Genomic DNA, 26,655 nt, shown 5'->3' with positions numbered 1-26,655 from the left:
TAAAAAAGCCTGTCCATGAAAAATGTATTGTTTCTGGAATTTAGGTAAAGACCAAGAGAAACGGAGATAAGAAAGTCAGGTTTCACCCTAGCTGGTTTGGCTCGGTGGATAGAGCCTGGGCCTGAGGACTGAAAAGTCCCAGGTTAATTCTGGTCTGTGGCGAGCCGCCACGGCCATGGCATACGCAGCCCTAGGGAGCCTTATGTGCCACGCCACTCGGCCAGGGTCAGTGAGCCCGAGTAGGGGTGATGAAGGATGGAGAAAAGACAAGAGAATGAGCTGGGTCTGGGTGGGATGCTGCTCCCGGATGGAGACAGCGGCACGGACTACAAGACATTAGTCTGAGGCTTGAACCTGTCCAAACACTGTAGCCACTTTCCACAGCAGTCAAGGGCCCATGCCAGGGTTGAGGGTGTGGTCCTCAGTAGGGGTCATGCAGGAGGCAGCTGATTAATGATTCTCTCTCATCATTGATGTTTCTCTCTCTCCCTTCCTCTCTGAAATCAATAAAAATATATTTAAAAAAAGAAAATCAGGTTTCACTGGGGGGATAAGAACACATGTAATACCTTAATCAATAGAAAAAAATTTTAAAAAAAAGAAAATCAGGTTTTCTAGTATTAACATGTATAGTTCATATACCAGGTATACCTGGGAGAGACCCAGGAAAGATTAATTCGTAGACGTGGCTGAGAGCTCCCGTTTATGAGCATCTTCAACAAAGTACAGTCTTTTATTTTTATTTTTATTTTTTACAGAAAGAACAGGAGAAAGGATGCAGCTTTAGGCTTCTAAGGATGGCAAACTGGGGAGGTGAAATATATGTGAGGAAAGCAAGAGTCAGCTTCATTTGCAGGTTCCTCTTGTGCCCGTGGGCTGTCACCAGTCACTGAGGACCCAGTGGTCTCCACAATGTTTGTCCTGACTTTAGGCAGGAAAAGGGGATGGAAGAGAGAACTCATCCTGCACCTGATGCTTCGGATCAAAATCACTCTTGTGTCCCAGAGGCTACTGTGGGGTGACTACTCTGGTGTCCTTCACTGTCCTGTGTACAGTCCTGACAGTCTCCTTTTGAACTAGGTTTTCTCCCCGATGGTTCCCTTAACAATTAATTCTCCGTAGGAAACATTTACTGTGCTTTTGAGGCGTGGTGTATGGTTTTGGATTTTGCATGTTGGTAGCTGTCATAAGCTCAGTGGACAAAGACCAGTTTCTCTCTGTGACATAAACCAGGCCTCCATGTGCTGTTGAGGCCGCCACAGCGAAGCCAGAGAGGCTCGCTGACAACTCCTCTCGTTTGATTTCCCTGCGCTCGGACCCCGAGGATTGCAAGTCTGTTCCTTTCTCGCTACAGGAGGGTGTACGGCTGCACACCACTTCGGTGAGTTCGCAGTGAGCCTGTGTCAGTTCAGGGGTCACAACAGGCTGAGCCGTGAGTTACAGAGACCAGGACACTGGCCCAGAGCACTGGTGGGGCTTCTGGCTTTATTTGCAGCAACAGGCCAGTCCGGTTCGTAGGCCCCCCGGCTGTGCTGGAAGTGGTCTTGTTTGCTTCCTTGAGAAATGTGATCAGCTTCCCACTAAAGGCGGATACAAAATAAAAATGTCTGTTGAGTTTATACGCCACTTCAAAATGAGTGCATGAAAGCCAGGTTTCATTCAGTGCTGACTTTAGAGGGCTTTTCATTTTTTTCTGACGAGACAAATGACCAGGGGATGAAAAAATGTTAAGAATGCCCTCACCAGTGAAATTTAAAAAGCCCGCCCTGACGTGTGATTGGTCAGCTACCCCTCCTTTGTTCTATCATTTTTTTTTATTCATACTTGAGGCTGACAGTGAGTTTACTGGAAAATGCAGCCTATACATGAGGAATACACAGCAGACATGTCCGCAGAACAATTCCTAGCATGTCACGGGCAGTCCTAACTGATGTGCTGGCACACAATCACAATTGCTTTCGGTGCAAGGGAACGCCAGAAATTAGTTATGAATCTTTCCTAACATCTTTATACAAAGTGTGACCAATGGCTTAAAAAAAATGAACTTAGCACTTTGTGGCAGGAACATTAAAACCTTACCAAGCGGCTGTGAGCAAAATGTAGATTTAGACACGTCTCCTGGCCTGAAAGACTTCACCTTCTCAGGAAATATGGGCAGCTCGTCCCCTTCATACTGGGGAATGCAAGAGACCGAGCCTTTCCCTTTTAACCCCAAGCGTGTTGCATTGATCGCCTTAATTATAATATGGAGCACCTACAGCACTTTCACTGATGGTGACTTGGTTTTTATTTTAACTTTCAAGTGGCTAAGAACTGCTGCAAGCATGATTTCAATTAGCTGCTAAGGTCGGGAAAATGCAAGCCCTTTCAGTGAGAAGGTGGGTGGCTCTGAAAAGAGCCTTTGGTTTAGTTGTTTGCGTTGTTGCCAAAGGAACGCAGGGTCCTCACTTGCCCTTGGCCTTGTGGTGGCTCTCGGTCTTCTTGGGCAGCAGCACGGCCTGGATGTTGGGCAGCACGCCGCCCTGCGCGATGGTCACCTTGCCCAGCAGCTTGTTGAGCTCCTCGTCGTTGCGGATGGCCAGCTGCAGGTGGCGCGGGATGATGCGCGTCTTCTTGTTGTCGCGCGCCGCGTTGCCCGCCAGCTCCAGGATCTCGGCCGTCAGGTACTCCAGCACCGCCGCCAGGTACACGGGCGCGCCCGCCCCGACGCGCTCGGAGTAATTGCCCTTGCGGAGCAGCCGGTGCACGCGGCCCACGGGGAACTGCAGCCCGGCCCGCGAGGACCGCGTCTTGGCCTTGGCGCGCGCCTTGCCGCCCTGCTTTCCGCGTCCAGACATGCTGACCAGTAACAACAGGAGAACAGCCACAAGAAGAGAAAAAGGAAAAATGTCCGGGAGGAAGCAACAGGACGCAAGTTATAGTCCTGGGTGGGATTGTCAAACGCGAGATGGGATTGGTTCAAAATTATCAGAGTCCCCGCCAACCAATGAGAAAGGCGATAAGATGCAAGTGACTTTACATGAGCGCGTCACCGACACATCATCAAATCAGATCTGGAGATGCTTGAGGACCTCATTTGCATAAATTCTCTATAAAAGATGACGCTGTAGACCCCGGCGGACATTTTACAGTTTTCCGCTTTGCATTGCAGCTTTTCTCTTTTGCATTAAAATGCCGGAACCAGCCAAGTCCGCGCCCGCCCCGAAGAAGGGCTCCAAGAAGGCGGTGACCAAGGCGCAGAAGAAGGACGGCAAGAAGCGCAAGCGCAGCCGCAAGGAGAGCTACTCGGTGTACGTGTACAAGGTGCTCAAGCAGGTGCACCCCGACACCGGCATCTCGTCCAAGGCCATGGGCATCATGAACTCGTTCGTCAACGACATCTTCGAGCGCATCGCGGGCGAGGCGTCGCGCCTGGCGCATTACAACAAGCGCTCGACCATCACGTCCCGCGAGATCCAGACGGCCGTGCGCCTGCTGCTGCCCGGCGAGCTGGCCAAGCACGCCGTGTCCGAGGGCACCAAGGCCGTCACCAAGTACACCAGCTCCAAGTAGACGCGCGCGCACGCGGCCCGACTTCTGACCCAAAGGCTCTTTTCAGAGCCACCCACTTTTCAGCATAAGAGTTGTAAGGACTTCACTGGCCACTCTGACTGCTAAACAGGATGCCATACTGGTATCGTTTTGATTATTTTTATAAAAGTGTCTTGATGTCTTGTTCTTGCAACGGGAAGCACACTAGGACAGACGTTTGGTTAAAAACAAGAGGGGTATTAACTGGCTTAGTTGTAGACTTTTAATTTCTTCCTTTGGGTACTTGGGCTACAAAGGTGGCTAAAGCGCTGACATGCTGTCTCAAGTGCTGGGAATTCCTGTGTCTTACACATCCTTGCATGGAAAGGGAAGAGGACTTAGGTTGTTTAATAAAACTTCGTGGTCAGGGAAAGAGCTTCATCCTAGTCCCAGTGGGTGTGTTTGCTTAAAGCAACATAACTTCCCAAAACAACGTGCAGGATGGTTAACGAGCATGAAAGTTGAAAAGGGTTTCATTGGCTCCAGGTTAGTTCACGAATTCCCTGAAAGTGTTTGCAATAGTGCATGTACCTACGTGGTCTTCCCCTGCCCCATCCCCCACCCTGACCAGAAAGGGAACTGACTGTGGCTTTGTTTCTAATCCTAAACGTGCTGTAATGCAGGGTGCCAGGCAGAATGTGCCGCCTGGTGTATCCACCTCCTACGCGTTGGATTCTGTGATGGGTTAGGCTACCTGACAAAGGCCCTGCCGCTGCAGCTGAAACAGGTAGCCGCGAATTCCCTGTAATTTAAAATGAGATGCTCCAGGTGACCCCAGTGAGGCATTCAGAGTGCTGAACTAGTCAGGTGGCAGCCGGAGGAGGATTTGCCCAGAGACCTGCTTTGGAAATAAAGAGCTCAGCGGGGAGGGAGCCCTCCAAGAGCTGGAATGGGGAGCAAACAGTGTCCTTTGCACCCCACAAGGGAACGCAGCCCCCCGGAAACCTTGGTTTTAGCTCAAGGACACCCAGGAGCAAATGCTGATCTACACAACTATAAAGTTTTAAGTGTGTATTTCACCAAGATTGTGATAATTCATTGACCGACAATAGAAAATGAATGCCCTTACATACATTTAGAATGTATTGCCTAATGTGTTCAGTGATGTCTTTAAGATTATAAATTTATACCTGTAACTATTATAAAAATCAATATAGATGCCTGTAAACTTTATAAATATTTCAGGCGCTCATGATTTTGAAATTGATCTTATTTGAACAGCAGCAACCTGCATTTTCTTTTATGTGGGAGTCTACAATGTCTGAAGATAGCAGCAGAAGTCTAATTGTATGGAGAGGTACTTCATCTGCTGCAGTATTATTACTTCTGCTTATACTACTACTTCAAAAAGCTGGTCTTCATTATAGGCAAACTAATGGAGTCATGGTAAAATGTCCATAAATAACTTCGTGAACTGTAAATCTCCCTAAAATATTTAAATGTATTATAATGATTTCATGTGTTTTAACACAAGTAGCAGTGACGTAGATTTTAGGAATATTTTCATTTTATAAGGGTTAGGGTCGCCAAAGGAGGAACGCACGAGGCCAGAAGTGGTAAGGAATTATAACTTATGAGGCCATCTGGATAGCAGATGGGCTGAGCCCCCCAGTGGTGCCAGCACCCAGGGATGGGGTAGGGCATTGTCAGAGATTTTAATGGACTCTCGGGCTTTTTCTAGGCGGAGAATTCTCTGGGCGAATTCTCTAGAGGGGAAAGGTAATGGCCTTAGCAAGTGGACTGTGGTGTAAGAGAAAGGGAATGTGGGTTGTGAATTCATCTAAAGGCCAGTTCCTAGGGGAGGGGTGTGGAGTCAAGGAGTTGATCAGACCTAACAGTAAGTAAAACAACCGAGGGTGTGAGAACCCAAGTTCATGGCCCTGGCAGAGCTCAAGTTCCAACCCCAGTCTTCTGAAGCTGTGGCCTTCCAAAGACGTCCACATAGAATTAAAAAACACTTTTAAAGAGATCTACGGATTTCCTAGCACCTTGGGAAGTACCTTTACATAGGGTTTCTCCTCTCCCCAGCAACCGCTACCTGTTGTCTTGGTGTGTGTGTTCCAATTGATCTTTCATGTTTCCTGAGTCGGCCAACAGGGAAGCTTGGCTAGGCTCAGAGGTGGGCCTGCAGCCTGCACTTCCCTCTGGGTCCCGTGGAGCTGCGGGTGGTAAGCCCTCCCCAGCAGGCGCCCTCTCCAGCAAGGACCATGTCTTCCAGGGGGACCCACGTGCCTGAGGCTGAGAGGGGCACCCTAAGCATGTTCTTTAAAGTGTAAAATAGAACCAGCCCTTTACAGCCAGGGCGGCGAGGTGCCCTGGTGTCCGGAAACCAGAAAAGGATGGGTTATTTTTACAAAGATAATTTAATAAACGTGACACAGGTTTTGGGAAACTGAAAAGCAAGAGAGAACTGGTGTGCCAAGGACAAGGGAAGGAAGCAGGAGCCAGAGCAGGGCTCAGAGCGCGCACACATGTCAGTTATTAAAGTCTAGAAATCTGGAGGGGAGTCCCGGTAGAGATAAGGCTCCGATCTTGGGAGCAGGGGCTTATAAAGCTGATGCTGGAAGCCTAGAATCCAGACTGGGGGTGGAACGACGGAGGAGGGGGGGGGGGGGGGGGGGGGCAAAGCCAGGAACTGGAACCAGTTGTTGTGATAGAGGGGAGGGCATGCCATAAGAATGGAGCTGCCATTGTCTAATAATTCTCCTCACTAACTACGGTGAGAAGTTCTCTGACAGACCCTGGGACCCTGGAGGCTGGAAAAAGATAAGATGCCGCCATGGGTCCATGACTCAGAAAACAGACACATTGGAGAACAGGCCAAGGACAGGACACGCTTGGACTGGGTGGCTGTGCTGGGACCCTGGCCCCCTCCGGGAGTGTTTCTCAGGAGCGCTGACCATTCTCTGGGCCCAGGAACAGGCTGCGCTGTTTGTAACATCACCGACTAGACACCTTATCAGGGAGTGAGCTCCTGCAGGCCGGACTGCAGACTCTTCCCTCCCGTTCCCCTGCTACACATGCAGCGCGTGTGCATCGTGTGCATCTAACCAGCCAACTGCACGGGGCAGGGGGGTGGGGGGAAGAGTAGATTCTTGTGGGTGGCCTGCTGGTCTCCCTGCTGCCGGCAGGATTGGAATAAACGCTCATATGGGATTCAACCCAGTCTCTGCTTCATTGGCAGAAGTAGTGATCGACAGCCCAGATGGATACCTTGGTTCAATGGTTACAGTTGCCCCAGAAGGTAAGACCAGAGCTGACACAGAAGCAAACTAGAGCGCCCCCTTGTAACTGCCCCCTGCCAGCCCCGCTAGCTGTGCGTAGAAGCGACTGCAAATGAGTGTGGTGTGCACAACTCCAGCCTGTTTGCCCTAAAAACAGCAAGTCCCGGGAGCACTGGAGGCAGAGGAACAGGCCTACTGTACTGAGTACACGGGGCTCCCATACAGGTCTTCCTAGAAGGGACAAAGGCTCAGCAAATTCAGGCGTCATTGTGCTTGGAACAGAAAGGCATGCAATTCTTTCCCTGAGACTGTAAGCGGCTCTGAAAAGAGCCCTGAGTCAGGCGTCCACACCCTTAGATAAAACGCTTAGCAAGGGCTCTAAAGGCCGCGGGCACAGGGCGGGGGATGGGGATGGGGAAGTCACTGGAGCCACACAAAGGAAGGCGGGCGCAGAGCCACAGCGACACCTAGAGGACGCTCGTGGAGGCTGCCAGTGAGGCGCTTTGGGGGGACGCTTTACTGAAAACAGACCAGACATTTCAGGGTCGATTTGGAAGCTTTATAAAGCGTCTCTTGCAGCCCACACAGTCCCTGCGAAAACGTTAAAAAATGGTGGCAAGCAGCTTGAGGGGATTAGATGGTGAGACATACATGGGTTTCAGTCCACGCTCACAAACACGCATGGGAGCCTCGTACTGGACACTATTGTCCAGAAAGGTGGCCCTGCATCTACCACGTGGGGGACTCGGGGACCCCCTCCCGAGTGTCGGCACGAACGCTCAGGACTTGGACTTGCCAGTGCACAGCTCTCTATGGGAAATCGTGGGTGGCTCTGAAAAGAGCCTTTGGGTCAGGAGTGAGGCCGCGTGCGCGCGCGTCTACTTGGAGCTGGTGTACTTGGTGACGGCCTTGGTGCCCTCGGACACGGCGTGCTTGGCCAGCTCGCCGGGCAGCAGCAGGCGCACGGCCGTCTGGATCTCGCGGGACGTGATGGTCGAGCGCTTGTTGTAATGCGCCAGGCGCGACGCCTCGCCCGCGATGCGCTCGAAGATGTCGTTGACGAACGAGTTCATGATGCCCATGGCCTTGGACGAGATGCCGGTGTCGGGGTGCACCTGCTTGAGCACCTTGTACACGTACACGGAGTAGCTCTCCTTGCGGCTGCGCTTGCGCTTCTTGCCGTCCTTCTTCTGCGCCTTGGTCACCGCCTTCTTGGAGCCCTTCTTCGGGGCGGGAGCGGACTTAGCCGGCTCGGGCATGGTCGGGAGCTCAGCGGACTGGTTCAGCTGGAGAATGCAGTAGATGGAGGAGAGTTTGACTTATCCTTTTTATATACGAAGTGGTATGCAAATAAGGTGTTAAATTCTTGTGTGCAATTCGTGCATATTCAGAGTGACGTCATAAAGTCTGCCCAATCAGAATGCCAAATAGAGCTGTAGATTTAGCCAATGACACAACTGCTTTTTCGCGCCCACACATGTTTATAAAATGTGAGACCGCTGCACTTTCACTTTGCTGTCTGCTTTTTGCTGACACATTAAACTCAACATGTCTGGACGTGGAAAGCAAGGAGGAAAGGCGCGCGCCAAGGCCAAGACGCGCTCCTCGCGGGCCGGGCTGCAGTTCCCCGTGGGCCGCGTGCACCGGCTGCTCCGCAAGGGCAACTACGCTGAGCGCGTCGGGGCGGGCGCGCCCGTGTACCTGGCGGCGGTCCTGGAGTACCTGACGGCCGAGATCCTGGAGCTGGCGGGCAACGCGGCGCGCGACAACAAGAAGACGCGCATCATCCCGCGCCACCTGCAGCTGGCCATCCGCAACGACGAGGAGCTCAACAAGCTGCTGGGCAAGGTGACCATCGCGCAGGGCGGCGTGCTGCCCAACATCCAGGCCGTGCTGCTGCCCAAGAAGACCGAGAGCCACCACAAGGCCAAGGGCAAGTAAGGACCCTGCGTTCCTTTGGCAACGACGCAAATAACTAAACCAAAGGCTCTTTTCAGAGCCACCCACCTTCGCACTGAAAGGGCTTGCATTTTTTTTTTTCATAACCAGCTGCTTGGAAATGGTTTTTACCGTGTTTGGTCAGTAGATGTCAGTAAACACCCATAAGAGCGAAGTTAACCTCTGAAAAGATACATTAAAAGGAAAAGTTATCAGCCAAGTAGAAACAAAGGTGTTCGGTTTCAGGTAATTAAGCTGATCACTGTAGCAATAACTCAAGATTAAGATAAGAAACACATTGTATATAAAGGGGATGTTTGGTCAAAGGTGACTATTTAAATGCAAATATAGTTAATGACCCTCCGCAATAAACCACCTTTTCAGTCTCTTGTTGGTTAGTTTTGCATTTTAATAGGACAAATCACCTGTAAGTGGGTCTTCAACACTGCTGGGCCTTAACCGTTTGCAAATAGGAAACAATACTTTATGTGCCCGCAGTCGTGCCCTTTTCTTTATTTTTCAGTTTTGTTTATGCTATTACACCTATCCTCTTCCCGCCTCCACCCTCATGACCTTAGGCAGAACTTAACACAGGCTTCAGCCTTACTGTAAAAAGGCTTAGTAATCTTTGCAACATTCAAACACTTGAGTATTTTCTAAACATTTTACACAGGCATCAGGTAAAAGTGTCAAACTTAGTGGCATGCTTTCTGTGAGGATGCTGATTAATAGGGAATACACATATTAATGTAGTTACAACAGAAAACAAAATCACTTCAATTAATGGTCTTGTTGCATTTAGGGAAAGTATATGAAAACAGAACATTTAAAAATCTCCAAGTTGGGGGTGGGGAGAGGGAAAGTCTAAGGTCATATGGGGAAATCAAGAAATTTATATTGAAATCCGTCTTCCTAAACTTGAATGAGGCAAAAACAAGTCACTTAGCCAATCACATTTAGCGCGCGCCTTTTCAAATGAAACACAGGAAAGGCAGTTTAAGCGCCAAAATTTACAATTCTTATCAAGCGAACAACATACGTCTGTGATAATTTGTGCGGGGATAAAGCCACAATATTGTGAAAGAGACGGTACAAAGACGATGGAGGCGAAAAACGGTAGATAGAAAACCCCTTCTAACAGTGTGCTTGGGAGGAAAAAGTTAATTTTCGGTCTTAACCTACCGGAAGTCCCACCTATCCGGAAGTGATCGCCGCTAGCAATAACTTTACTCTGAGGCTTGATGGACAGATAACTGCTCCAATCAGAGCGGGACTCGCCTTATATATACTGGTTGAGCTCCCACTCTCCCCTTCATCCCCAGCTTCGCCTCTCCTTGCTTTGCCATGGCTCGGACCAAGCAGACCGCGCGCAAGTCCACGGGCGGGAAGGCGCCCCGCAAGCAGCTGGCCACCAAGGCCGCCCGCAAGAGCGCGCCGGCCACGGGCGGCGTGAAGAAGCCGCACCGCTACCGGCCCGGCACCGTGGCCCTGCGCGAGATCCGCCGCTACCAGAAGTCCACGGAGCTGCTGATCCGCAAGCTGCCCTTCCAGCGCCTGGTGCGCGAGATCGCGCAGGACTTCAAGACCGACCTGCGCTTCCAGAGCTCGGCCGTCATGGCGCTGCAGGAGGCGTGCGAGGCCTACCTGGTGGGGCTGTTCGAGGACACCAACCTGTGCGCCATCCACGCCAAGCGCGTCACCATCATGCCCAAGGACATCCAGCTCGCGCGCCGCATCCGCGGGGAGAGGGCGTAAACCGTCACCCAAAGTTCACCGAAAACCCAAAGGCTCTTTTCAGAGCCACCTACAACTTCACTTAGAAGTGCTGTGGGCAAAAGGGTGGGACTTTGTCACCTTCAGAGGCTCGTAGTTTCAAGGTAACTTGTGTTTGATAAAGGTTCTTTCCACCATATTTACCAGATGTAGCCAAAATCCTCTAAGTGCTGTGTAAACCCTCACTCCTTGGAACAGCACTTCACAAGCAAGCCCGAACGCCTCCGGGCGATGCCCGAGTGTAATTTTGCATAATCAGCAATGGGGGAGCCCCTAGCCTGAGGCAATTGGTAAACAATAGCTAGGAAGTCGCTCCGGGCATAGGGTCAAAGTAGCTTAGCGCACCGTTTTCACCCCTAAGCAAGACTGGTGAAATGAGGCTAAAACGTGTGTATGGAAAGGGTTATAAGCTTTCACCTTAAGGCACAACGCAAGAAATACAAGTCGGAAAAAAACACGCTGAAACTTGTGGTGGGAAATGAGGCTTTAATTTTCACAATTAAAGAAAAACAGCTTTTTTTTCTTTAAGTGCAGGCAAGTTTGTGTACTTTTTATTCACAACTTCTCACATGGTATCACCGACTCCTATTCAGCAATAAAGTCTTTTCTGGATACCTGGCTGGGTCAAGGGCAAATAGTGGAGCCCTGGATAAGCGAGCGCTGCCCAACCTTAACCCCAAAAGCACTTTAGCGCGCCAAACCCTTCACTGGGAAAGTAAACGTGTACTTACTCAACACACAGACCACCAAGCACCAGGCGCAACGTGTAAGAACAGCCTCAGGCCCGCCGCCTCCCACCCCATCCAGGGAATGTGGTGCCACCAGCTCTTTGTCTGATGACGTGGGTGGCTCTGAAAAGAGCCTTTGTATTCACGGAGTCAGACGGGTCCTCACTTCTTGGGGGCAGCCTTCTTGGTCTTGGCAGCTTTCGGCTTGGGGGCCTTGGCCTTGGCGGCTTTGGCCTTGGCCGGGCTCTTGGCCGGCTTCTTGGGCTTGGCGGCCTTCACCTTCTTGGGGCTCTTGGCCGCTTTCTTGGCTCCCGCCGCCGCCGCCGGCTTCTTGGGCTTCTTCGGGGTCTTCTTGGCGCTCTTCTTGGGGGTGGCCGAGCCCGCGGGCTTCTTGGGCTTCTTGGCCGCGCCCGCGGGCTTCCTGGGCTTGGCCGCGCCCGCCTTCTTGGCCTTGGGCTTGGCCTCCCCGGAGGCCGCCTTCTTGTTGAGCTTGAAGGAGCCCGAGGCGCCGGTGCCCTTGGTCTGCAGCAGGGTGCCCTTGCTCACCAGGCTCTTGAGGCCCAGCTTGATGCGGCTGTTGTTCTTGTCCACGTCGTAGCCCGCGGCCGCCAGCGCCTTCTTGAGCGCGGCCAGCGACACGCCGCTGCGCTCCTTGGAGGCGGCGACCGCCTTGGTGATGAGCTCGGACACCGGCGGCCCGGACGCCTTGCGCTTGGCGGCCCCGCCGGACTTGCGCGGCTTCTTCTTCGCGGGCGTCTTCTCCGCAGAAGGAGCGGGAGGCGCGGTCGGTGCGGTCTCGGACATGGTCGTCGGCGAGGAAACCTGGCAGATTAAAAAAAACGAGTCTGCGAGCGGCGCGGCCGGTGCGGAGAGCGTCTATATAAACACACAGCCACGCCGCGCGCTGATTGGCTCCCGGCTCCCTCTTCCGCCCCAGAGCAGCTGGGTCTCAGCTCCGTCTCGGAATTGTGTTTGTTCCATTCCAGGAAAGCCAAAAAATTAAAATTTCCTGTGGAAGAACCACTGCAATTTTACTCTACAATCCACCGGGACAGGTCAAGCTTTGAGGCCGTCATACTGTCGCCTTTCGATTAGCATCACGTCGGGCTCAGCCTTTGTCAAAAGCCCCCGACACTCTCAGAGATTCACAGATCGGAGAGTCCACTTGTTGATTTTCGTTTAAAATATAAAATTTTCCCCGTGTGCCTCCAAGATCTTGCCCCCCAGTAATGTTCTATACCTTCTTGGCTTGTCATACATGTCAGCATCTGCTGCATTCTCCCTGAGATTTACCCAGAAAATCGCCTTCCTAGGAGAAGAAATAGCACAGGCTCTCTCAGGATTTGTCCACAAGAGCAGTCCGAAAGGGTGCTTGGAATCCCAGTGATTTTTCACCAGAAAAGCCTTTGATTTGTCTCAAACAGCTTTAGCACAGCTTTTGGCGACTATTTTTGGCTGTAAGGAGTCAATATTTATTTAAAGTAGATGGGGGATGTAGTAATCAATGCTTGTCTTTTAGGGCAGTTGGGCCTGTTACAGTAGCTGATGGCAGAATAGATGCAGGTAAAGGCATAAAGAGAGTTGGTGCTTTCTACAGGTTAAAAAAATCCTTTTTTTTTTTTTTTTTTTTTAAAGAGGGGGATGTTAATCAAATGTTCATGGGCTTTTGGGCACAGAAGTCTGTCATGCTTGGGGAAGATACATTTGGCAAGAATTCAAGTAACAGCAGCATTAAGGAACATACACAGCACACACACTCACTTCTGTAGGATTCCTTTAGGACAGGGACATTTAAAAGCAAGAATGTTCTATAGTTACTACTAAAATTCTTATTTAAGAAAGGATATAGGTTTATAGGCAGCACATTACAGCTTATGCTTTCTGTTCAGTAAGATACAGGTTGATGGTAGAGTTGTTAGGACAAGAGTCTCACTGGATGCTATTTTTGCTAAATGCTGAAATACAGCACAGTGTTTTGTAGACACAGAAACAGCCAAGGAGCTTGACAGGAATCAAATCTGGTAAATGAACAGCAAAGGAGAAATCAGCATGTATTTAACCAAATAGTCTATGAGCACTGGCTAAGCCTCCTGCAGGGGACAGAGCTTTGGCTATGCATCCCTGTCTCCTCCACCTGCTGCAAATTAATAAAAGGACAGGCCCACAACTGTCTTTCTTGAACCGAACAGCCCAAGAGGCAAACTCCTTCAGTTTGGTAACAGTGATTTGATTTTCTTTTTCGCTCCTCAAGCTCTATGCTCGTCGTCAACGCTCGTCATCAACAAGCTCGTCATCATAGTTCCACTCGGACTATGAAAGGGAAACGCTGGGATACTACACGACTCGGCAAAGCACAGGAAGTTAAGCTTTCTCCTTGACCCATCGATGTGTCTCTGTTACATCAATGTTTTCTCTCTCTCTCTCTCAGCAATATAAAGACATATCCTTAGGTAGGATTAAAAAATGTTTGTAAATCAATAAATAAAATTTAAAAAATATTAAAATATATATGGATTACAAAAACACCATATTAAACTACTGTTATTAAGTTTATCAAAAGTGCAAATCAGGGAAGTATTAACATGTATTAACATATGTTCTTCTTTATCAATACATTAAACAAGATTACCCATATGACCAAGAATTAGAGTTTGATGGAGTGATATATTTAAATTATGTTTTGAGATATCAATAGCTGTAGATGCATTGTGATATGACTATAGCACAGGTCTAGCCAATTATACTGTTAACTGTTTTCATAAACAGAGGAAATGCTACCATTCCGTTGGGGGATATTAAGAATAAAGATCAAGGTGTTTTTTTATACACAAGTTCTCAGACCCTCTGAATCCTGTCTGAATTCCCAGGTTAAGAACTCCACTCTGGAATTCGTTTCCACAGAGTGTGTTTTTTGTTGTTGTTGCTTTCTTTAAAAAAATAAATACTTAAAAACATTTTGTACTGACTATTTAGAGAGAGAGGGAAAGACAGAGAGAAATATTGCCCAGATGAGGGAGGGGGCCGCAGCCAAGACATGTATTCTTGACCAGAATCGAACCCAGGACCCAGGAGCCTTCTGTCCACAGGCCGGTGCTCTGCTCACTGAGCCAAACCGTGAGGGCTCCTTATACTGTGAACTCCTGGAGCAACTTTGATGCGAGCTTGGTCCTCCTTACAAACCATGGAGAAAAGCCGGGTCTACCCAGAGTCAGCTGGAACTTCTCAACGAAGTGAGTGAAGAAGTAAATATATACGTATTTATTGTTGTGAATTGTTCTCAAAAGAAGTGCGGGGTTTGGGAGGAGCACTCCCATCAGTGTGCCCCTTGGCATACAGATAATTCGGAGCTGAAATCAACTGAAGCCCAACACAAACAGGAAAGTGTCTCCTTTTTAAAAATAAAAATATTTTTATTGATTTCAGAGAAGAAGGGAAAGGGGGAAAGATAGAAACATCAATGATGAGAGAGAATCATTGATCGCTGCCCTCTGCATGCCTCCAACCAGGGATGGAGCTTGCCACCCAGATATGTGCCCTTGACAGAACTGAACCCAGGACCCTGCAGTCTGTAGGCGGAGGCTCTATCCACTGAGCAAAACCGGCCAGGGCAGTGTCTCCTTCTTAATGAGATTCGGATAGAGAAGCCTGCTTTAGGAAGGGAGCCAGAGCATAATAATTTCAGAAAACACACTTTAGAACAAAAGAATTAACTATGAAAGTCAGGAAGGACCTGTGCAAAGATCTGTTCATTGCATTTCCCTTTGCACCGTTGTTTCTGAGTTGTCTAGCATGAAATTTTTCCCCACTTTCGTTACCTGCAAATTGCCTATTTCTCCTTTGAAATCTCAAAGCCCTTCTCCCCTTTCTCCTTTGTTCAAAATGACATATAAACTTCATTTTGCCCATCTTTGGGATTTTCATAATTCCCCCTGTGGATGTATTACATTTTGGCTTTCTCCCATTAACCTGTCGCTGTTAATTGGATTAGCCCACCTAGAACTCTGAAGATGGGAGGAAAAATTTTTCATAGCCCCACACAAAGATTTAGCAAATTAGGATCTGTCTTAGTACTCATCATTTTAGAGGAGTGCATGTTGGGGAGAGGAATAATTAATGATGTGGCTGTTTTATTTGTGTGTGTGTTTTCAGATGTTAAACAAATTGCATGGCTTCGATCTTTATGAGGAACAACATGCACGAACTCATGACTTCATATTTTGGGAGCCCTGAAGGACAAGTGTCAGGCTTCCTTGTGGAAAGTGTATGGAACGGCCCACTTAAAGGCTTCAAGTGTATGCAAACTACACATATGCACACGCCGTAGCATTGATTAGATTCCCCCTCCCGGACTCAGCGTGGCTTCCGGCGCAACACCGGTTTCCACAGCTCGGAGCCGGAACAATGTGCAAAGGGCAGGAACTGAGTGGATTGCCACGCCTGCTATTAAGGTTTCAATCAGGTCCGTCCCTCGACTATAAAAAGACTGAGCGGCGCTCACCACACCATTGCGCTACCAGCTGAGCAGTTGGGGAGTCACGATGTCCGGACGCGGCAAAGGCGGGAAGGGCCTGGGCAAGGGCGGCGCCAAGCGCCACCGCAAGGTGCTGCGCGACAACATCCAGGGCATCACCAAGCCCGCCATCCGGCGCCTGGCGCGGCGCGGCGGCGTCAAGCGCATCTCCGGGCTCATCTACGAGGAGACGCGCGGGGTGCTCAAGGTCTTCCTGGAGAACGTGATCCGCGACGCCGTCACCTACACGGAGCACGCCAAGCGCAAGACGGTCACGGCCATGGACGTGGTCTACGCGCTCAAGCGCCAGGGCCGCACCCTCTACGGCTTCGGCGGCTGAGGCCCAAACTACTACCTTCGACAGCAAAACCAAAGGCCCTTTTTAGGGCCACCCACCCCTTCTTTTAAAAGAGCTGTTACTTTTAACTGCACTGTCTTGTCTTCGCGGCGGTTCAGGTAGTCACAGGCTTGTAAGTTCCTTCACCTGCGAATGTTTCCCCTCTACGTTTCTTATGGGCAGTTGGGAACAGTGCAACCCTGCAGCCCGGCGTACGCCCTTTCCAGGGGTCAAACCCAGACCCTCTGTCTGATGGCTGGAACCCGGCCCACTGACCCAGAGGCAGTGCTACTTCGCCGTTTTGAGAGTAAGTGGTGGCAGGGAAGCGTGTATACGAAGGAGTGTTTCTCAAAGGACAGCGATGCCACCTCTTACTGCTTTAATGTGGGGTGTCCTGCCCCTATGTCACTCCCAGAAGTAACCCTCTGCGGTTTCCAGGTAAATGAGGGAAGGGAAGTCGCGGTGTTTCCTGTGGGTTGCAGTCTGCTCAGCTTCACTGGTTCACAGGCCGTAGGCTTCCAGACCCGAGTGCCCAGCGCATGGACGTTGAACCCGGCATACGTGCCCGGTTTGCCTCACGTAAGGTGTATGTATGTATACTTTAAAGAAAGGCATAGAAAAGCATTTTCTATTCCCACATTACTTACTACTTCCCCTCCACGTCCAGACTGGCCCGGGCCCCTCTCCTGACCAGGACCTGGAGACCGGATGGGAACTGGAAAGTGACGGTGCGAGAGGGCGCGCTGGAGGCTGCAGACAAGGAACCTGGTGGAGACCGCGTCCTGGGAATTGTGCTGCAGGTCTGGTCTGTGAGACGAGGCGTAAGTGCGGAAGGGATTGTGTGCTTTGCCGTTAAAACCAAAACACACACCTAACTCTTAAGCGCCTCCTAAAAACATCAAGGAGGTCGAAGCAGGTGCCGTAACCACTGCTCTCCCCGGGGCGCTGCAGGCGCCCAACATGTCTCTAAAGACCCCGAGAGACAGCGCCGGGCGAGTCCCTAACGCCCAGGCCCGGCGGGGTGGGGGGGAGGAATTAGCGCCGCAGCGACACCTAGAGGCGCTCCCCCACCCACACACGCCGGTCCAGCGCGGGCTTTTCAAACGCTGGCGAGGCCTTCGGCGCCCAGTGATGACGTTTATTCCGGGACCCGAGGCGCCGCGGCCCAGGTAGAAGCCGCGCGGGGAGCTGCGCCTCCAGCCGACGGGGCAATGGCAAGAGGTGAGCACGCGCTGCGTCTCAGCCCCATTGGGTTACACTCCCCGGGCCCGAGCGCGCGGCAGGGCTGCCAATGGAGGGGACATGAGGGGCCGGGGACGACCTCTGGAACGTCGGGCCCAAGGCTCAGCCCCAGGACTGGCCGGCGCACAGCTCTTTACGGGAAGGCGTGGGTGGCTCTGAAAAGAGCCTTTGGGTCAGGAGTGAGGCCGCGTGCTCGCGCGTCTACTTGGAGCTGGTGTACTTGGTGACGGCCTTGGTGCCCTCGGACACGGCGTGCTTGGCCAGCTCGCCGGGCAGCAGCAGGCGCACGGCCGTCTGGATCTCGCGGGACGTGATGGTCGAGCGCTTGTTGTAATGCGCCAGGCGCGACGCCTCGCCCGCGATGCGCTCGAAGATGTCGTTGACGAACGAGTTCATGATGCCCATGGCCTTGGACGAGATGCCGGTGTCGGGGTGCACCTGCTTGAGCACCTTGTACACGTACACCGAGTAGCTCTCCTTGCGGCTGCGCTTGCGCTTCTTGCCGTCCTTCTTCTGCGCCTTGGTCACCGCCTTCTTGGAGCCCTTCTTCGGGGCGGGCGCGGACTTGGCGGGCTCGGGCATGGTCGGGAGCTCAGCGGATGCCTCCGGTTAGAGGAGAAAGTAAAGAAAGACGGATGTATCCCTTTATATAGAACTTGGTATGCAAATATAAAGCAAGATCTTGTGTCTGATTGGTGGATATTCAAAGTGACGTCAAAAATTATCTCTGTCCAATCATGAACGCGAGTCCCAAATTTGAATTTTCAGTGATTTAAGATGAAGCTGCAATCTTTTCCCCACTGATAAAATCAAGGTATTTAGATGAACCATCACGATTTCTCTAGTTTAATTTTTAAAGAATGTTCGACTACCCTATCTCTTTTTTCAATTTTACATATGTATATATATATTTTTTATCGTGGACAGCGTTACAGATATCTCCCAATTCTCCCTCTCCTCTATCTCTCCCCTCCTCCCAGGGCCTACCCACTCCCAGGTCTTCACCACCCTATTGCCCTTTGGCTACCCATACAAGTGTATAAGTTCCTTGGTTTACCTCTTCTCTGTTTTCCCCCCCCACAAGAGGTATGCCCGTCTCCTCCATCCCTCCCTGCTCCGGGCTTGTTTTGTTGTCCAGTTCATTTGTTCATTAGATCCCACAAATTAGTGGTATCATGTGCTAGCTGTCTCTCAGTTTGGCTGCAATCTTAAGCAACGACACAATTCTTTTTCACGCCCAAATGGGTTTATAAAAATACCGCCCCTGCCTTTGCCTCTGTTTCCCTGTTGGGGGCAGGAGTCAGGAAAAAAAAGGCTGGTTCCCCATCGTCCAGACTCGCCGAGGGCAGTGTTGTTTCATGATGCAGAAACATAAAGTGAAATTAAAGGGCAGGGAATCAACCGTGGAGAAAGCACAATAACAGAGATAAGGGAGGAATTTGTTGGCCAATATGGTTACAGTGCTTCACACTGACAAGTGTCAAATCATTCCCAGTCTAGCCACAGAGGAGGATCACATAGTTTTTCAGTCTAACTTGTGAAGCGATTTTTAAAAATAAACTGAAGAAAGCTGGTGTTTAACGGCTAAAAGAAGTTATCCTTGTTTATCAGAATCGGTTTCTCTGCCAGTCCTTCACGTCCCATCTTGTCGCAGGGAGATGTATTCTTTCGGATTTCGGCTTCGTCCCCCCCTCCCCCCCCAACAGCCTGTGGCAGCCTGGCCCCCAACAAGACCACACTCCTGAACTTAACAAGTCTTATCTTTGTTTCCTAAAATAGTTCACTTGCCTTCTCACCTCCATGTGGAGGAAACCTCCCAAAGACCCTTTCAGCTTCATCCTGTCTCCCTCAGTGTCCAGCCCAGGGGTGGGCAAACTTTCTGACTCGAAGGCCACAATGGGTTCTTAAACCGGACCGGAGGGCCAGAACCAAAGCATGGATGGAGTGTTTGTGTGAACTAATATAAATTCAAAGTAAACATCATTATATAAAAGGGTACGGTCTTTTTTTTCTTTTTTTTTTAGTTTTATTCATTTCATTTCATTTCATTTCAAACGGCCGTAGTTTGCCCACAGCTGGTCCAGAACAACAGCGAACGGCTTTATTAGTGTTTGTTTAACCATAAGCCCCTCCCTGATTGAATTTTACTTTTTCGGACAAGGAAACGAGCCATATACGTAAAGCAGCGGAAACTGAGTTTTTGTGTGAATAGAAAAGCGTTCCCCTCACCTCTCTAACTGCCTAGGTAGCTACTGCTGTTTTATTCAGCCCCGGGAGCTGGTTCATAAGTGCTTGTCTGTAGAGCCACAAATCCGTGACCTGCTGTCCCTGCCACGGCCCAGCTGCCTCCAACCCGACTTCTCTGCCTCAACTCCTCCCGGGCGCCGCCTGCAGCATTTCCTGTGCAGCCTGGGTGCCAGAGGCATGGGCCTGACTCCCACTGACCCTCGCTTCCCAGTGATTTAGTAGCTTCCTTTCTGTTAGGGTCGCAGACGGAGGAACACAGGAGGCCGAAAGGGGTACGAATTATGAAGTTATTAGGTCACCTGGGAAACCAGATGGGCTGAGCCCCGCATGGCGGCAGCACCCAGGGGCGGGGAGTCAGGGGATTTTAAAGGGCTCCAGGCGGCTTTTCTGGGTGGAGAATTCTCTGGGCGGGTCCTAGGGGGAAGATAATGGTCTCAGCAGGTGGAATGTGCTCTAAGCAAAAGGGAATGCCGGTTGTGAATTGGTCTCAAGGTCAGTGCCCATGGGACGAGGTATCAAGTTGAAGATTTGGATGCGATGATTTGATCTGACATTTTCTTCTAGGGCCTGGCTACTCAAATTGGGGTCCCTGAACGACCAGCAGCAAGTCACCCAGAAACTGGTTGGAAATGCAGAGCTTCAGGCTCCACCCTTGACCTACAAGCCAGACTCAGCACCTTAAGGAGACCCCCACTCGCCTGGCTGCAGTGGAAGCAGGTGCTGAGGGTCTTTGCTCTTCACGGCAGGGAAGGGGGGGCTGGGAATAAACAAAGGACAGGAAGGAGCACGTTCCCCCGAAATATCTTCTGTTTTCCACACATGGTTTTAAACACCCCCCCCCTTTTTACTTTTCCTCAAGGAAATATTTATTGCCTATTATCAGTGATCATATTTGACAGAAAAATTAAGTGTATACACTTGTCAAAAACATAACATTGAAATCAAGGCATCTATCACATTTACATGCAAACTCGCCCTGGTTTTCAGAATTCAGCCGTCCATCGAGATTCTGGTCCAGGGCCACCCTCCATGGTTTCCGATAACTGAGGGTCTCGTCAGTCATTGGAACAAATTCTTCTTTGTATGTGACAATCGTTTCTACAGGAAACCCTTTCGGGCTCAGGTATTTCATTGCTTAGCTCTAATTCATCACTTGGCCCAGGGCTTTCATATGTTGCGACATCCTTATTGTTCTACGTCATCACCTAATTGTTTGTGCTTCTCCCGTCCCCCGACCCTGACCGGAGCGAAAGTCAAGGAGCCCAGCAGGGTGCAGGTGCCCACTGCCTCTGCAGCCTGGCCAGGACACAGGGCGCTGCGGGCAAAGGACCAAACACTCTTCCTTTTCGGTTCTTTGTTGTCAGTTATTATTAGCATTGCCATTAGCTTTTCTTTTCTTTTTAATTTAACTAGCTGAGAATGTTAGTGTGTTTCCACTTGGGGTAAAATTGAAAGCCACCAATTGTGAGACAAAGCTCTGAAGTGAAATCCACACGGATCCCTTCAGCTGTGGAAATTTCCCTTCCTGATTTCATCCTCCCCATGAGATTTCACCAGGAGAAGGGCACTTCTCTGTGCAAATGAATGTGAATATTCGGTGCCTCATGCATGTTGCCTGGAAACACAAGACGTTTGTGGTCCAATTCATGTCCAATTAAGGAAAAAGATGAGTCCTACAGTAAAAGCATCAAGTCAATGACCCTTGACCATTTGCCCAAGTGTAACCACTGAGTTTATAGGATTTAAATAAGGGTATGAGGACCAAGCAACTAATTTTAAGTGTGTGGGTCATAAATAGAGAAAAGCCACAGGCCCAAAATGACACAACTCATGGCAAAAGCTCAAGATAACAAACTTAGATTTAATAACTTGTTACAGCTAAGCCCCTCTTGTACTGGGGAAATGGAACCAACTGTGGTCGAGGGTAGTTTAGGGTACGGGGCAAGTTGATATTAGTAACTAGAGAAACGGGGCAAGTTGATATTATTAGCTAGGGAAACGGGGCAAGTTGATTAATGAATACCTTGGTAACGGGGCAGTGTTGATTAATGTATCCCAGGTAACTTTGTGTGTGTTTAGCCAACCGTTGTATGGTTTTTGGGAATAAAAGGCTGGCCTAGAACCAGGGTCAGTGCTGTCGTGGGAAAAACCGCCTACGGCAGTCGCTGGCCAGTTTTCAATAAATCCTCACTTGCTGCTTAAGACCTAATTGGAGTTGGTGGTCTAACTCTCGCGAACATTGGTCCATAACAAACTGACATAACTACAGTTTCAGTCTCTCCCAGACAGGTAATCTTCCCCCCGCCCCCCTCCCTTCTTTTTTTTAAATTTAATATGTTTTATTGATTTTTTGACGGAGAGGAAGGGAGAGGGATAGAGAGTTAGAAATGAGAGAGAAACATCGATCAGCCGCCTCCTGCACGCTCCCCACTGGGGATGTGCCCACAACCAAGGTACATGCCCTTGACCAGAATCGAACCTGGGACCCCTCAGCCCGCAGGCCGACGCTCTATCCACTGAGCCACACCGGTTCGGGCCCGCCCCCCTTTTTTTAAGGTGAAAGGAGAAACGGAATCTTAATCAACTGGTCCGGAATTTTCCAGTCAAGTACCAGTAAGGTAATCAGTCTAAGAAGGCTCCTCCTTAGGCATCTGCCTGATAAACATCCTCTCATCCTCTTCCCCCAAAGAAAAGACACCTCAGCCCCAGAACACACCTTTCTTTTCTTTTGTAAATCGCCTCCTTGCCCCACCTTCTTCCTATGGAAACTTGGCAGGTTGTGCAACCCCTGAGAGCCCCTTGCAGTAGCTAAAAGCCTTGCTGTCTGCGGCCTGACTCATGAAACGCTAAAAGATAATCAGACCTAATTTATTTGGCTGAATTTTGTGTTGCCACAGACGAACCTGGGCTCTATATAACATTGAAGAGTGGTGAGGATTGACCGAAACTGGAGTGGTCATTCCACGTGCACATGAGTTTAGTGAGTTACACAGGATACGGGCCAGACAAAATAGTCCAAGAATTGTGTTAAATGAAAAAGAGGTTCAGACTTGGTAAGAAGATACTTTTTTGGAAAGAATTATGGGCAGGATGAAAGGGATTATTGCTATAGGCCCGGGGGACTTGCTTAAGGTCTGGATGCGTCTCAAGGTTAGGCAGAAGGGATTTTCTTCAGATGGGAGAGTTAGCAAGATTAGGAACCAGCCAGTATAGGAAGATGAGGCGAGAACGTGATTTAATTGGAAAGCAGATCAGAAAATATTTTAGCCTGAGGTCTTCCAATTCTCTGGAGGGACCCTCATGAAGGTGGAGGGTGGGTCAAGGTTCTGGAACCTGGGGTCACGGAGAAAATGCAACCTTTGGCCGACAAGCCTATTATTCTGATTGATTAGTGGGGATTAGCAGTTCAACTAATCATCTGTGAATTAAAGAGTGGGAATTGGGAGGACTGTGTCATAGGTCAACAGTTCACCCTTGAAGCCTAAGGCTCTGGGGGAGACGTGGTTCCCTGCTGTGAGCCTCTTCTGGAATACTGGAGGGGTGGGGATTTCTCTAACCTTCGCCTTGTTCGAGGATCTCAAGTCTCAGATAAAAGTCAATATTGTCAGGCACATTCAATGATATCATATAAATCTTGATGGACCTGATGTTTAAAAACGTTAACAGTGTACAGAATTGAACACACTTGGTTTTAATTTAATCTGAAATTAAATTTAACTGAACAATTATCAATAAAAAGGCAAGTTGGATGCCGTGGGAATGGCCTCTCCAGGTAGTTTCTGGGTCCAGTTATGATCGATCCTTTGATGAGCTGGAGAGAGTTACTTGGGCCACAGGATTGTTAATTGAAAAACAAAAATCGAGTCCTTTGCTTTAAATAAGTGGATTTCTGTGATGGACTTTTCCCCATAAACATTCTCTCCAGATCCAAGAAGTGACTGATGTTTTAAGTTCTACATAAAATATAACTCTACACAATGGTAGATATTAACTTAAATGTAACATGTAGTTATTTTGTTACATGATGTGGCCTCATGGACGTTTTATGTTTTCATTTGCCTTTCTCAGAAAAGTATTGTTAGAGTTTTAGAATATGTACAATATTTTGTCTTTTTATGATGTTTACTTTAAAAGCAAAAGAACATGTGTAATAAAAATGTGCATTAGAAAGTCCTACGTTTATTTGAGTCTGAAAATAAGATGCATGGATTTAAAAAATAATAAAGAAAATAAGAATGAGGGGGAAATATGGCTCGGACATGTTCACGGAGGACAGCAAGTATAGTCATGCTGATATCACACATTTCGAGGCTGAAAGTGCCAGTAGGGCTGGGGAGGGACACTCCGGGGAGCTTTATTTCCAACGTGGAAAACAAGGTACTATTCTGGAAAACAAAATACCTAAGGACTAGATAAACTGCAAAGCCAGAGAACAAGAAACCAGGGAAAACGCTGGAAATTTCCTGGAATAGAAACCTAGGCGGTGAAACCAGTGATGAGCACAACAAACTGGGTTCCCTGGGCCGAATTCCATGATCAGGATCCTGAGCTTTGTTACCCAAAGTCTGCCCCCCCGGGGAGCGGGCCCTTGGACTGACCTGGAGACACCGAGCATAAAGCCAAGGCCGGCGAGAAAGCCTAGGGTAGAGGGAAAAATTATATATTGAAAAATTCCTCAGAAGGAAATCTGTCTGGGCAGGGCTCTGTGGTGGCGGCTGTAGGACTTCTGCCGAAAGGGTTTAATCACACACCTGAGTGTAGAGATTCAGGGAAAGCTGCTGGAAATTAAAAATTGGCGCGGGCTCGTAGCGCCACCTACTGTCTAATGAAAGCAAAGACAAACCCCTTATGGACACAGTTTCCAAAAGGGAGAGAGTAAGGACCTTGAGAATGCGATGGACAACTTTTACAAAAATTAAACTTAACATTAAAGGATAATTTCCAAGAAAAAAAGATAAACAAGTTGTGATGACAAGGAAATCTCTCCTGCACCCTTCAATCCAAATGACACCAGGCACAGTTGGCTTTACAGGTTTTAGTGAAATGTGAGGAACTGATAATCCCTATTTAACAAGGCGTTTCCATTGAAAAATAATGTCTTCCCCTTTTTCCCCTTTGAAAATGCATAACGTCATTATCTAGCCTAGATAGAAACAAAGGAAGAGACAAAAGAATAAACTATAGTCTTGTCTTAGGAACATTCATTTAAAAAGTGCTATTTAAAGCACAAATGAAAAGCAAGAGGATATGTTATTTAAAAAAATAACAGTATACCTGTAGGGCTTATTCCAAGAATGGGAGAAAAGTTTGACATCATAAATCTTCCAGTGAGAGATACTGGAGAAAAACTATGTGGTCGTCATTGATACAGTGGACGTATCTGCTAGCAGATAACACTCATACTTTAAAAAAAAAAAATTATCAGACATTTTCAGTATACTGAGAGTGAAAAGGAGTAGCTACTTCATAAGGAGCGGCTACAGTGTGAATGATGTTTAATGATCAGTTTTGGAAGGATTCCCCAAAAGCCAAAAAGGAAGACGGAAGTTCTGCTTTTGTGGTACTGCTCCTATTCGACATGGCACCAAGGGCCCTGCCAATCTTTCTAGGCCAAGACAGGAAGTACTGATGACAGGGATTCGGTAAGAAAAGATGTTATCTTTCTTGTTTGAAAATAACGTCGTTGCAAAAGTCCACGGGTTTGTACAAACGATTCGATCTCACCGATCGCTACGGGGGTGGTGGACACAGGAAATCAGGCCTTCCCGCGACTTCAGCAGTGACCCATCCCGAATGGAGATGGAAAAGCCTCTCACCATTTACAGCACAGCAGGCGAAGGATTCTGAGACCAGGAAAAGCCCTCCAGATCTATAGAAATAAAACGATGAAATGTCACTGAGGGATCCACACCAAGACTCACTCGAATTGATAGCTATGCAGTGTTTACGTCCTGTGGTGACTTAATGTGCTCACATGCTCCTAAGTTCCAGAATAACCGAAACGGCAATGTCGTGCCCCAGCCTGATGGATCGTCGGTGAAGCAATTGTACATGTCATGTTGATGAGCAAGAATAGTCCAGATGCCCCCTCCCTCCCCCCCAAAAAATGACACACCACAATAACAAAAACCCAGAGGCAGCAATAAAGACTGGCGGGTTCTGATTCGGGGCTGAGCTTTAGGGGGGGCTGGGTGATCCCCAGACGCAGCCTCGGGAGTCAGAAGCGACGCGGGTTCGCTCAGGTCTGTCGGCCGAGCTGACCGGAGGGCGCAGGGCCTGGCTGGAGCGGGTGTCAGTGTCTCCCCAGCGACCCGGGACGATGACTTAGATCAGTGGTTCTCAACCTTCCTAAGGCCGCGACCCTTTAATACAGTTCCTCATGCTGTGGTGACCCCCAATTTCATTGTTACAAATTGAACATAATGAAAGCATAGTGATTCATCACAAAAACAATATGTAATTATATATGTGTTTCCCGATGGTCTTAGGCGACCCCTGTGAAAGGGTCATTCGACCCCCAGGTTGCGAACCGATGGCCTAGCGTTCCCCACAGACATGTACTTCTGTGCGGTGCTGAGAGCAGGACCTGGGGTAAGACCGTGGGACGCGGGGCACGTTGAGCGAAGCTTCAGGTGAATCGGTAAATCCGTGAGTGAGATCGGGATGACATGTGTCAGGAGAATGACGAGTGAACATCTGGAAAGCACTGGGAACATCTGGGCGTTTGCAAAATAATCAATAAATAAAATGCGGATGAACAGGGGAGGGTTGTGTGCCACCTGCACCAGAGTCTGAACCGTCTTTTGAGGCGGTTTGCGTGGCTGTTGGGTATTAGCATGTCTGCGAAGGGCAGTTCTCGGGGTGAGCTCCGGCCCAGGCGCTGGGGCGTCACCTGGGAACAGAAATGCAGACGATCGGGTTCTGCCGTCAGTCTAGGGGCTCAGCGCGCCCTCGGCTTCAGACTGCTGTTTCCCTTCGTTCAGGAGCCGGATGTGAGCTCTGTCAGCTCCAAGGCTGTTTCCCTTCAAGACCGTTACCTAAGCCAGGGCAGGGCTTCAGCCTCGCCGACTCAGACCTTCATACCAG

The 26,655-nt window shown here is 49.3% G+C and overlaps 8 protein-coding genes across 8 annotated transcripts; 4 read left to right on the top strand and 4 right to left on the bottom strand.

Annotated features, from left to right (window-relative positions):
• Window positions 1-2,269: 2,269 nt before the first annotated feature.
• LOC118673700 (histone H2A type 1-D) lies at window positions 2,270-2,890 on the bottom strand. Its single transcript, XM_036344850.1, has one exon. The coding sequence runs from the start codon at window positions 2,835-2,837 to the stop codon at window positions 2,445-2,447; it is 393 nt and encodes a 130-aa protein (XP_036200743.1). The 5' UTR covers window positions 2,838-2,890; the 3' UTR covers window positions 2,270-2,444.
• Window positions 2,891-3,118: 228 nt separating this feature from the next.
• On the top strand, window positions 3,119-4,762 carry LOC118673707 (histone H2B type 1-C/E/F/G/I). The gene has a single exon (XM_036344856.1). The coding sequence runs from the start codon at window positions 3,172-3,174 to the stop codon at window positions 3,550-3,552; it is 381 nt and encodes a 126-aa protein (XP_036200749.1). The 5' UTR covers window positions 3,119-3,171; the 3' UTR covers window positions 3,553-4,762.
• A 2,839-nt stretch (window positions 4,763-7,601) lies between these two features.
• On the bottom strand, window positions 7,602-8,103 carry LOC118673709 (histone H2B type 1-C/E/F/G/I). Its single transcript, XM_036344858.1, has one exon. The coding sequence runs from the start codon at window positions 8,051-8,053 to the stop codon at window positions 7,673-7,675; it is 381 nt and encodes a 126-aa protein (XP_036200751.1). The 5' UTR covers window positions 8,054-8,103; the 3' UTR covers window positions 7,602-7,672.
• A 224-nt stretch (window positions 8,104-8,327) lies between these two features.
• LOC118673704 (histone H2A type 1) lies at window positions 8,328-8,942 on the top strand. Its single transcript, XM_036344853.1, has one exon. It carries the CDS (start codon window positions 8,343-8,345, stop codon window positions 8,733-8,735), a length of 393 nt encoding a protein of 130 aa, XP_036200746.1. The 5' UTR covers window positions 8,328-8,342; the 3' UTR covers window positions 8,736-8,942.
• Window positions 8,943-10,052: 1,110 nt separating this feature from the next.
• On the top strand, window positions 10,053-10,539 carry LOC118673695 (histone H3.1). The gene has a single exon (XM_036344846.1). The coding sequence runs from the start codon at window positions 10,077-10,079 to the stop codon at window positions 10,485-10,487; it is 411 nt and encodes a 136-aa protein (XP_036200739.1). The 5' UTR covers window positions 10,053-10,076; the 3' UTR covers window positions 10,488-10,539.
• A 432-nt stretch (window positions 10,540-10,971) lies between these two features.
• On the bottom strand, window positions 10,972-12,452 carry LOC118673691 (histone H1.4-like). The gene has a single exon (XM_036344841.1). It carries the CDS (start codon window positions 12,035-12,037, stop codon window positions 11,396-11,398), a length of 642 nt encoding a protein of 213 aa, XP_036200734.1. The 5' UTR covers window positions 12,038-12,452; the 3' UTR covers window positions 10,972-11,395.
• Window positions 12,453-15,749: 3,297 nt separating this feature from the next.
• On the top strand, window positions 15,750-16,169 carry LOC118673710 (histone H4). The gene has a single exon (XM_036344859.1). It carries the CDS (start codon window positions 15,772-15,774, stop codon window positions 16,081-16,083), a length of 312 nt encoding a protein of 103 aa, XP_036200752.1. The 5' UTR covers window positions 15,750-15,771; the 3' UTR covers window positions 16,084-16,169.
• Window positions 16,170-16,292: 123 nt separating this feature from the next.
• LOC118673706 (histone H2B type 1-C/E/F/G/I) lies at window positions 16,293-17,942 on the bottom strand. Its single transcript, XM_036344855.1, has one exon. It carries the CDS (start codon window positions 17,902-17,904, stop codon window positions 17,524-17,526), a length of 381 nt encoding a protein of 126 aa, XP_036200748.1. The 5' UTR covers window positions 17,905-17,942; the 3' UTR covers window positions 16,293-17,523.
• Window positions 17,943-26,655: the final 8,713 nt, after the last annotated feature.

This window comes from Myotis myotis, unplaced genomic scaffold (assembly GCF_014108235.1).
Source record: "Myotis myotis isolate mMyoMyo1 unplaced genomic scaffold, mMyoMyo1.p scaffold_m19_p_18, whole genome shotgun sequence".
NCBI classification, from domain to species: domain Eukaryota; kingdom Metazoa; phylum Chordata; class Mammalia; order Chiroptera; family Vespertilionidae; genus Myotis; species Myotis myotis.
This window is presented reverse-complemented; position numbering and strand designations above follow the sequence as displayed.

What these genes read in the sequence shown, in the direction of transcription:
- LOC118673709 (XM_036344858.1), bottom strand. Translation starts at nt 8,053, where the DNA reads ATGCCCGAGCCGGCTAAGTCCGCTCCCGCCCCGAAGAAGGGCTCCAAG.
- LOC118673706 (XM_036344855.1), bottom strand. Translation starts at nt 17,904, where the DNA reads ATGCCCGAGCCCGCCAAGTCCGCGCCCGCCCCGAAGAAGGGCTCCAAG.
- LOC118673710 (XM_036344859.1), top strand. Translation starts at nt 15,772, where the DNA reads ATGTCCGGACGCGGCAAAGGCGGGAAGGGCCTGGGCAAGGGCGGCGCC.
- LOC118673704 (XM_036344853.1), top strand. Translation starts at nt 8,343, where the DNA reads ATGTCTGGACGTGGAAAGCAAGGAGGAAAGGCGCGCGCCAAGGCCAAG.
- LOC118673707 (XM_036344856.1), top strand. Translation starts at nt 3,172, where the DNA reads ATGCCGGAACCAGCCAAGTCCGCGCCCGCCCCGAAGAAGGGCTCCAAG.
- LOC118673695 (XM_036344846.1), top strand. Translation starts at nt 10,077, where the DNA reads ATGGCTCGGACCAAGCAGACCGCGCGCAAGTCCACGGGCGGGAAGGCG.
- LOC118673691 (XM_036344841.1), bottom strand. Translation starts at nt 12,037, where the DNA reads ATGTCCGAGACCGCACCGACCGCGCCTCCCGCTCCTTCTGCGGAGAAG.
- LOC118673700 (XM_036344850.1), bottom strand. Translation starts at nt 2,837, where the DNA reads ATGTCTGGACGCGGAAAGCAGGGCGGCAAGGCGCGCGCCAAGGCCAAG.